This window comes from Glycine max, chromosome 11, assembly GCF_000004515.6.
Source record: "Glycine max cultivar Williams 82 chromosome 11, Glycine_max_v4.0, whole genome shotgun sequence".
NCBI lineage: Eukaryota > Viridiplantae > Streptophyta > Magnoliopsida > Fabales > Fabaceae > Glycine > Glycine max.
This window is the reverse complement of record NC_038247.2, coordinates 20,659,503-20,670,495: the sequence shown is the minus strand read 5'-3', so window position 1 is coordinate 20,670,495 and position 10,993 is coordinate 20,659,503. Positions and strand designations below refer to the sequence as shown.

Here is a 10,993-nt window from a genome sequence, read left to right as displayed (position 1 = left end):
AGTGATAAACAAATGTATTTCCTTCTTTATCATTTGAAATAAAAACCAACTTTAATTCTAAGTGTGAAACTAATAAATAATTTTAAAAAATTATTATTTATTTGTTTGAAAATAGATATTTAAATAATTTAAAAAATCCAGTTGTCTTTTGATGGTTTTCTAGATCCCTCAGGTATAAACTTAATAAATTATAAAATTATTCTAGTTTGTTTAATAGTTATAACTCTTCATTTGATACTTGATTCAAACTTCAAATTCAAACACAGCCACCACAATCGTTGAAAGGTCAGGAAGTCACCTTCGCATTTGCATATATATACTTGAATTTGCAATTACTAATTAAACTAAAACAGTCGTCGGTGATCCGTGAAAGAATAAAACTTTACAGTACTTATATTATTCAGTATAGTCTTTGTAATATATTACATCAGCTGTGTTAATATATATATATATATATATATATATATATATATATATATATATATATATAAACTATTCACATATAGCAACAATATTGTCTATTAGTATAACCTGAATTCTGAGCTACAACCGTTCTTCCACCATGAAGACCATCCCCGGCAGCAAGGCCGAGCCGGAGAAACTCTCCGGCACGGCAGCGGATCACGAAAACCGCAACCGGGAGACGGTGAAAATGGTGTACAAGGCATTGCGTGACGGCGACACGGAGAAGCTGGCGAAGGTGGTGAGGGTGGAGTTGGAATGGTGGTACCATGGACCTCCTCACTGCCAGCACATGAAGAAAGTGTTGACCGGGGAGTCAACGGCGACGCAAAAGGCTTTCAAGTTTAGGCCTCGGAGGATCAGGGCCGTCGGTGACCGCGTGATGGTTGAAGGGTGGGAGGGGGCGGGGGAGTACTGGGTCCACGTGTGGAGGCTCAAGCACGGGATTATTGCCCAGCTTCGTGAGTATTTCAACACGTTGATCACGGTGGTGCTTCGGGTTTTGGAGGACGGTGATGAGGCTCGGTTGTGGCGGAGCACCGACCGGGTTCGGGTTCAAGGGTCGTTACCGGATATTGTGCTTTCCATTTGAATCATATTTTGATCAAATTAGTGATTTTTTTAATCATCTAACTAATCTTATATCTTAATTTCATTTAAATTAAGATAATAATTGTTATCAAAGTATTTTTTTAATATACTTAACAATGAAATTCTCATTTCTTATCTAATGGATTTTATTTATAATTTTGTAGATTTCAATAGTTTGAACCAATAATGTAAATAAATAGTATGTTAGAAAGAAAAAAAATATACATTTGATGGTGTGTTGCTACCATTATTTACGTATATGATAAAATCAGACAAGAACCTTGGATATGTGTTTTTAGTCAGTGATTTGTGGTGGGAGGTATTGGTCTGGAGCTGTAAATGTATGCCGAAAAGTTTATGCAGTTTGCAGCATATATATATACATCTTGTTGATTTTATGTTTTTGTTTCACCTAGCTTAACACCTAAGGTATATTAAGGAGACTTAGCTTAATTAATTAAAAAAGATGTAAAAATTATTATAATTTTTTTGATATTATTTTCAATTCTTATAAATTAAAAAACATCCCAGACATGAACTCACGTCTCACAATCTCATCTCTCGCTTGATATTGTTATGTTTCTGCATGAATAGTAATATATATATATATATATATATATATATATATATATATATATATATATATATATATATATATATATATATATATATATATATATAATTCTAGATTTCTAGTGTTACTTTTATAATTTTAATAAAAGATACCTATTCCTGTATGTGTAAAGATGGATGGCGTATAAAAATGACAACATGAGTGTTGATAATCTAAAAAGCAGGCGATAGGATACAACATGATGATACGTTGTTGATATTTATAATATAAACACCCATTATTTCAACAACCCCAAACCATAGCATAACATACAATTACTAAATGCCACAAAACCCACACGATTGCACAAAAACAGGCACACTCACACTATAGACCCAATTAAGTGCACATAAACTACGTGGCACCACTCACTATAAGTGGGATGGTGAACTTTTGAAAATTGAAAACCAATTAAACAAAGGTTTTCCAACTTCAATTATCACCACCATCTAATTCTAATATGTTAGATTGCCAGAACAAGTCCAGGCACTGATTCATCACAAAGCCTACTCTGCCAAATGCATTGACAATTGGAAGCATTTGGAAGCATTTGTGATAAACGAGTCACGGAAACGGATGTGTTCACATACTCTTTGACCTGGGTTATGAGCCCATCAGAAGTTCTGATGGTCCATGCATGCACCCACCACACCAAATGGGCCTCATCAAACCCTTCAGCAATAACCAATGGCCCAAAGCCCACCACATGTTGCGGAACCAAAGCCTTTGAGGAGGGTGAGGAGCCCGTGAGCCAGGGGACCAAGTGGTGCCGATGGCATGATGGGCCGTGGAACCACCACTCCAAGTCTTGGGCCACAATCCCATGAAGCGTTTCGGGGTCTTTAGAGGTTAGGGCTTTGTATAATTCCGTGACCACTCTCGTGTTGTGTTCCACATATTCCTCTAAGCATTCTCGTGAGTTAGCCAGCTTCGGAACACAAGTAAATATTTACTAGTAGCAGGTTTAGAAACTCTTTGAAAATGAAAGAATCACGTCTTTTCTTTCAAATTAAGGAAGAAAGCTAAGTATTTATAGAATCAATGTTGATGGGAATTGAATGGAAGTGCATGCAGGGTGGAGGTTCTTATATAGTAGTGGACTTGCGATATAATAAATTTAAAGGGTCAAGAATAGAGTCATCACATCAAACTTTGTCAATTCTGATTTTATGTCCGCAATATTCCACTATTAGAGTTCTTTATTATTTTGATTATTTAATTCCTTTGAGAACGCATAACATTATTGTTCATTCCCCTTCTGTCTTTTTATCGTTGGTTGTTTTATTTATTTAATAATAATACAACATACTTTAATCTTCACTGTCCATGTCAATCATTCAAATTAATAAATACTAGCCATTAATTTTCAACTTAATGTACTTTGTCGTCTTAACTTTCTACTTAGATTAGCGGCAAAAATTCTCAAATGATGCTTTTTTACAAACTAATTCTCTAAATGGGGTTCTTTTGAAACTTATTCATGGCAGGTGCAGTTTTTCTACGTGAAGCCCATGCATGGCGCCACCACCATTGACGCTTTCGCGTAGAAGCTGCCACATGGCCTCGAGACGCCAGTAGCACCAGCGCGTTGCTCTTCTGCTTACGTGGCGAGGGAGGCGTAAGGACCACTGGCGCGTTCTGCATGGAAGACTGAAGGCGCCAGTCAAACTGGCATTTTACCTTTGCAGCAAGGACAAAGAGCACAGTGCTGCAGCAGTCTGCTACTGCTGCAGGAAGCAGGAGCAGGAAACGCCATTGGAGCTTGCGGGTTGCGGATAGCAGGTGGAACGCGCCATCACGAGGAGCGCTTTGCTCCTTTATATGCAGTTCTCGTCCACTGCATTGCTACCCGTTGTCCTGAGCCTTCTTCAAGCTTGCTTCCTTGCTTCGTTTGCCTCTTTGGTTTGTGCTGGTTGTAACTTCTTGGTAAGTTTATTTGAATTGATAATAAATTTTATGTATGTTTAGGTTATAAATTTTAAGTGTTATGTATTAAGTATGTTTAGGTTAGGTTTGTTTTATATGTTAATGTTATGTATGTTTAGGTGGTATTTATAAATTTTAAGTAGTAATTTGAAATATTAATATTATTTATATTATATGTATATGTTATAATTTTAGTTAGTATGTTCCTATTTATATTATAGGATACATTAGATTTAGTTTATTTGTTAATATTATTAGTTTGAGTTTTGTATTTTATATAGTAGATTAGATTTAGTTAAAAAAATTTATATGGTAGATTAGGAATAGTTTTAGGTAATCTAAGTTATTAATTTTATATGATAAATTAGGAATAGTTTAAATTTTTATATGGTACATTAGGTTTAGTTAAAATTGTTTATATAGTAGATTAAGAATAGTTTGAGGTTTTGAAAAATATAATTTTAGATTAGGTTTAGTTTAAATTTTTTGTATGGTACATTACATTTAGTTTAAATTTTTGGTATGGTATATTACATTTAGTTTAAATATTTAATATGATAAATTAGAAATAGTTTAAATTTTTATATGATAGATTAGGTTTAATTAAAAAAATTTATATAGTAGATTAAAAATAATTTTAGGTTCCGTAATTTATTAATCAAAATTATTAACTTTAAATAAATTTCACATCAACACACTTAAATAACACAAACAATTTTATAAAAATTTAAATCCAAACTAATAAAATGTAATCACAAAAAGTCCCTTTATTGGAACTTCACATTCAATTTCTCTTTTTTAAAAAAATTAATTGACTTCAAATTAATTTCATTGGACACACTTAAAAAAAATGAACAATTTCAAGATACTAATTTTTACCACAAAATAAAATAATTCATGAACGAAGTTAGTAGTAAAAATAATTAATCTTAACAATAATAACTTCAAAATGAAAATAGGTAATTACAAAATTATTACAAATATATTAAATTAAATATGATACAAGAAACAACAAAACATCATCAAATAACACTTTCAACTTGAACGCTTATCAATTTTTAACACACAAAAAAATGAACCTAATCTAATTAAAAAAATACTACAACTTCATATTAAAATAAATTTCGTACTCAAAATACTTTCTTCAAATAAATATGATCTACAAATTTTTTTAAATGAAAGTTGAAACGTTCATCAATTATTAACACACTAATAAATCATTAACACCAACCTAATCTAATTAAAAAATACTACAAAATTCATATTCAAAATATTTTATTTTCACTGATAAAATTTTCTTCAAATAAACATTATTACATAATTTTTCTTTTCTTTTAGACATTTAAACACACACTAACAAGCTTATTAAATATAACAAACTAATTTAATTTTTATAAAAAATACTTCAAGATAAATCTTTATTCCAACCTAACAAAATAACTTACAAAAAATATGTGATACTACAGAAATTTCGAAAACCACCTAACAAAATAACTTACAAAAAAAATTGATATCACACAAATTTTCAAACCCACAAAAGCAAAAACGAAAGCAACTGCTGCAAGCGAAAACAGGTGAAAAGAATGGTGAAGGAGGAGGTGTATTTAAACACCCTAAAACGCCAACCCCATTTGCGCCATATTCTACCCTAAAACGCTAACCCCATTTGCGCTTCCAGACCGAAAGCTGCCTCACTGCTCCTGCCTGCCAAAGCTGCTCCTGGTCTGCCAAAGCTGTTGTCCTTGCTGCAAAGGTAACACGCCAGTTTGACTGGTGCCTTCACTCTCCCATGCAGAACGCGCCAGTGCTCCTTGCGTCTCCCTCGCCACGTAAGCAGAAGGGCAACGCACTGGTGCTACTGGCGTCTCCAAGGCCACGCGACAGCTCCTACGCGGAAGCGCCAATGGTGGTGGCGCCATGCATGGGCTTCACGTAGAAAAACTGCACCTGACAGGAATAAGTTTCAAAAGAACCCCATTTGAGGAATTAATTTGTAAAAAAACACCATTTGAGAATTTTTGCCTAGATTAACATTTTTTATTATAATTTATAAATTTTATTAATAATTAATTTTTGTGACGGTTGAATTGAAGTCTCATTTTTTAATCATGTTTATTGATATGCCTTAAATTGAAGACATTATTTAAAGAATTTATACTTAATTGCATTTAGATCAATGCGATGTTGGTTAAGATGATCTTGATCAGTATTCAATCTAACTTATTGAATTTTTTTTTTATAGTAAAAGCTATATATTTTTTTTAAGATTTTATATATTAACAAAATACTTTCATTTTTAGGATTTTTTTCTCATATTGATCAACTCAACTTTCCTTAAAAATGAAAATATTGTTAAAAATACTGAATTAATCTTTCAAGATTTTGTATTACGCTAATTTACTTTATTTTATTATAAATTTTTATAACTACTTAACTAGACAGAGCTAACGCCAACAAAGAAAAGGGAATAGCTAAGAGAAAACTGCATGGGGTATAGAAGCACTAGAAACATCGGATAACATAAATATTCCCTCACTTTAAGTGCTGTACGTGAGAAAATATTGCTAGTTAATATATATATATATATATATATATATATATATATATATATATATATATATATATATATATATATATATATATATATATATTATAATTCTCTATCTTGATGATACAGTAATTAAATTGAATAACTTTCAATCATTTTGCTCCATATCACTTTAGTACTATGGGAAAATATTAAAAAATAAGGTTGACATGCTATTTTATATGCTTTTTCGTGATTATATTTTCAACTGGATATTTTCACATGTTAATTTCATTAGAAATTTTGATAAAATCCGTAGTCATCTCATTTAATTAGAATAAATTAAAGAATATTAGTGCAAATAATTAATAAATAAAAACATACTAATATAATGTTATTTATAAACTTTACATATTAATAAATTACTGAGTGTTGACAATACACTTTCTTTTACAGTACTTCTAATAAACTTTTTTATTATTAATTAAGATATATTAAAAATAAAAATGTTATAGATATAGACAATAGAGTCATTAATGGTATGTTTGGTTTAAGGAAAGGAGTGAAAGAAAAGAAAGGAAAGAGAAGTAAGAAAGAAAAGGAAATGAAATGGAAAAAATGATTCTGTAAGTAGTTTAGTAGCCAGTAATCAATAAATTTAAGTATATATATAAAATTACAGAAGTATTCTTAATAAATAAAAATACACAATGAGGATATTTTTGGTCATTTAATATATAAGACTAACTTTCATCCTTCAATTCTTTTCTTCTCCTTTTGGAACGAATACTTAACATGTTGGTCTCATTTTTTAATTGTTTCTATCTACTTATTAAGTAACCAAATAAAGAAAGGTGAATTTACTATCTTTCCCTTCTCCTTCGTTTCCCCCTTTTATTTCTAGTATACTAAACGCAATATGTAAATTAATGAGAAGTGATGAAGCTTACACATAATTTTATGATTTTTAATATTTTGTTACACAATAATAAAATATGTGTGGAAAAAAATATATTAATAGCATTTCCATAAACATGGGCAATGAATTAGATCGACTTGCATCTGGTCAATAATTATGTTTCTTTATATCCTAGTGTTGTCAAAATTAAATATGACGGACAAATAATTTATACTTTTAAACTTTACTACATTGTCTACATTTTTCTTTAAAAAACAATAAACTTGTCCGTGGATTGGTTAAGAATATATTTATTTAATTGGTGTCATTGTTCAATTCAAAGTTTTAACATGGTTATTTATTTAAACTTGAACCTGACATGGTTAACACTCAATAATACATAATACATAGGATAAGCTTAGGTTAATCTAATTTATTGACATAATATGTTAATCTTAAGAACCGAGTTAAAAGGGAAGAATAAAAACACAATATTTTACAATTAAAAATATCTAGCACAATTTGAAACACTCAAACCCACAACAAGAAAAATATCTAGCACAATTTGAAATATTATATTAACGATGTTATTTATAATTTTCATTTTGACATATTGGTAGTAGCACTTAAGTAAGAAAAAAAGATAAGTGAGTCGGTGAAGATTAACTTTTGACGACATCATCGCATTTAAATTTTAACGACATAGACTAATGTGAAAGTCACTAACTCGGTATCACATTAGATATCATATTATTTTGAAACAAATAAAATCAATTCGTTCCCTCAATTTGCATAACACAGATTCACAATTGGATGTATTCAGTTTCCTGCAAAATATGGAAACGTGGGAACTGGAAAGATCCAATAAATGTTACGGCTTGGTACCTAGTCATCGTGTCATAGTGACAATGGCTCATTGATTTTTATGTTGTTTTTTTTTTTATTATTGATTAATGTTAATTGTTAGTAATTCGTTAATTTTTGTTAAAACTCTGATTGAGCTGAGTGCGAACTTCACTTCTTCTATCTTTATCCTTGTTACCTCCATTTAATTTTTGCTTATAAGAAAAATATATTCACAAATATTCAAATTAACACTCGTAGAACTTTGAGTGAAAATTTAGCTTCTTCTATTGTTGTCCTTGTTAATTAGGACAGTGTGTTTTAAGAAAAGATTAATAAGAGTTAAGAATAAAAAATTTAAATTCAATCTTATTTTTTTTTAAAAAAAAAAACTCAATCCTTAATAGTAAGATAGTGATGTATTTTTTTATGGAGTAAAAAGATAGGGATGTATGGTCGTGTTAAATGAGTCAATATGAGATATTAATCTCATTTATTCTAATGTCTTCTCACGTATTAAGAAATAAACAAATTAAACTATATAAAAATGAACATCTATTGTGATATTTAAACAAAGAAACTAAGTTACACAAAAACATATGTCGCAAAAATATTATGTCAAATCACAAAACATTCTTATATTATTTTGAATAACAATGATGCGTTACTAGATACTGCATATTATATTTATAATATTAAATAAAATTTAATATTGGATCTGTTTGTTTAAATTAATTTTTTTTTATAAAAAAATCGATAGAAAAAATAGTTTAGATAAACACATAAAAACAAAAAAATATTCATTTTATTAAAAAAAATTAAAAATAAATAAATTTGAACAAACGAATCCATTAAACCTTTTGTGTCACACTCATAAAACAAATTGGAGGAGAGAATAAAAATCATGACTTTAACATGCCTTATGGATTGGACTTATAAATGTTTGAGCCCACTTAAAGACAAATTATAATAATGAGGAACATATATATTTCTCATAGGTTGAACTATTAATACAGGAGCCAGATCGACAATGTCAAGTTAAAACGTTAAGAAACTTGTATATGAAACAAATATGCCTAAAGCCTTAAGCTAATTGAAGTCGCATACTGCATTTGGTGTGTAAGAGAAACCTTAACTAACATAATTATTTTATGGATAAAATATGGTTTTGCTCTCTTTAAAATTTTGAAGTTCGATTTTTTTTGTTCGTTTTTTATACCTCTAAAATGTACAACTTTTGATATATACTCGGGCGCAATCTAAACCTCTCTATAAAATGTTATTCTAACTATTTTAAGAATAAAAATGATGAATTCTAAAATTAGAAAGAGAGAAAATTAAAGACACAAAACCTGAACTTTAAATTTTTTAATTTAAAGCAACCCTAAGCATATGTTACCCTTATTTTATTTTATTCATGCATTAATTATATTTTTTATTCTTTTTCATCCATTCACATCGATAGATATTCAAAAATTTTAACAGAACCTTCACGTGGCCCCTCAAAGGGACCTTTGGTGTTCATCAAGAGACACCCAAGCCTTGAAGTGGAGGGTCAAGGATCATGAACAGCAGTTAAGCCAGTGCTAAAATGAGACTAACGTGCTTTGTACTCTTTGAACAGCTGAAGGGAAAATGAATAAGAATAGTGTTTTCTTTTTTTCTTTTTTTTTTTATCGATAAATGTTATTAATTCTTAGTTTTTTTTATTAAACTTTTTATATTTTAATTATTTTTTTGAAAATAGTTAACATGGCTCTTTAATGATTTAATATCTATATTACTATTAAAGGATTTTGCTTCTTAGATGTTTAATTTTCATTCTAAAATTAATAATTATAGTGGCTTCTGTTGTTTTATAATACTCTCAGTTATCATCATAAACTAAATAGTACTACGTTAATCTTCAATAAAGTTTATGTAGGCAAAATATATATTTTCATCTTCCAACTTTGTTTTATTTTTCAAATTATTTAACTTGATTTTCTTCATAATTGTCGTATATATAATATTTTTTATTTTTTCGTACAGCATTTTCCTTATTTATTCTTAACGTTTATTTCACTAATTAATTAGTTGCAGTTGATACATAATTTTGTACTATATATTTTTAACTCATTTTGATGTGGCATATTAATTATTAATTCTTTTTTATAAGTTTAAAAAAAAAATTGTGAGCATGAATTTAAAAACTATATAACCTAAGATTATACAGTAATTTCTTGTGTTAAAAATGTGGCGTTAATATTTTTCTTTAGCTTCTGCAAAATATACATATAGCTAGCCAGTAGCAGCGTGATGTGGTTAGAAACCAAGATTTTAACCAACCTATATTATTTTCTTATTCAAATATCCAAGTTTTGGCACTTGACAAATTGTCATTTCCAATCAAAACAAATTTTAATGCAAAACCAAATCCCCACTATTGAACATGCATCTGTGGTGTCTTATACGTAGGTCATTCCCATCTTGTGTGGCTCGAATTTATAGTTTGCACTTTGCACCAATATCACCGCCCCTAGGTATGTTTGGAGATAATGTAATTAAAAGGATGTTAAATACTGTATTCAAATTCGTTAAAGAAAGTTACAACACGATTTATTTTATAAGAAGGGTTAATTTTGAATTCTCAATTATTTGTTTAACAAGACACAAACTACTATTACTTATATAAATTATTATCAATTTAAAGAATCATTCGATAATATTATTTTAAAGAGTCATTAAAATAATAAAATTATATAATTAGCCCATAAAGTATTAATCATCAATTTAATTTCTATATTAATATATTTTACTAATATTATATTGAGAGGCTAATTTGAATTATTTTTCAATACTTAGGAATTATATAGTATTATTTCTAATATTTAAGGAATTTTTACTTATATAAATTGTTTATTTTAAGGACTATTTTAGGAGAGGGAGTAATACTTTAGAGATTAAATTGGTGGTTTATTCTTTATTTTATTATTATACTATTAACATTATTTATCTTTATTTAAAAAAATCCAATCTTCAATTTAAAAATACAATTGATAAAAATTAATTAGAAAATAAAAAATTATACTTATCTACAAAGATAATTTTATCTATAAAATAAAATTTTAATTTATTTAAAAATATATTAACA

General features: G+C 28.7%; 2 protein-coding genes across 2 annotated transcripts; one reads left to right on the top strand and one right to left on the bottom strand.

Moving 5' to 3' along the window:
• Nucleotides 1-359: 359 nt before the first annotated feature.
• Nucleotides 360-1,188, top strand: LOC100790213 (wound-induced protein 1). The gene has a single exon (XM_003537278.3). It carries the CDS (start codon nt 563-565, stop codon nt 1,052-1,054), a length of 492 nt encoding a protein of 163 aa, XP_003537326.1. The 5' UTR covers nt 360-562; the 3' UTR covers nt 1,055-1,188.
• A 644-nt stretch (nt 1,189-1,832) lies between these two features.
• LOC102660194 (senescence associated gene 20) lies at nt 1,833-2,615 on the bottom strand (the record flags this gene model as incomplete). Its single annotated transcript, XM_006591656.4, has 1 exon — nt 1,833-2,615. A coding segment is annotated over one exon (486 nt), but the record flags the coding sequence as incomplete, so codon positions are not given.
• Between the last annotated feature and the right edge of the window lie 8,378 nt (nt 2,616-10,993).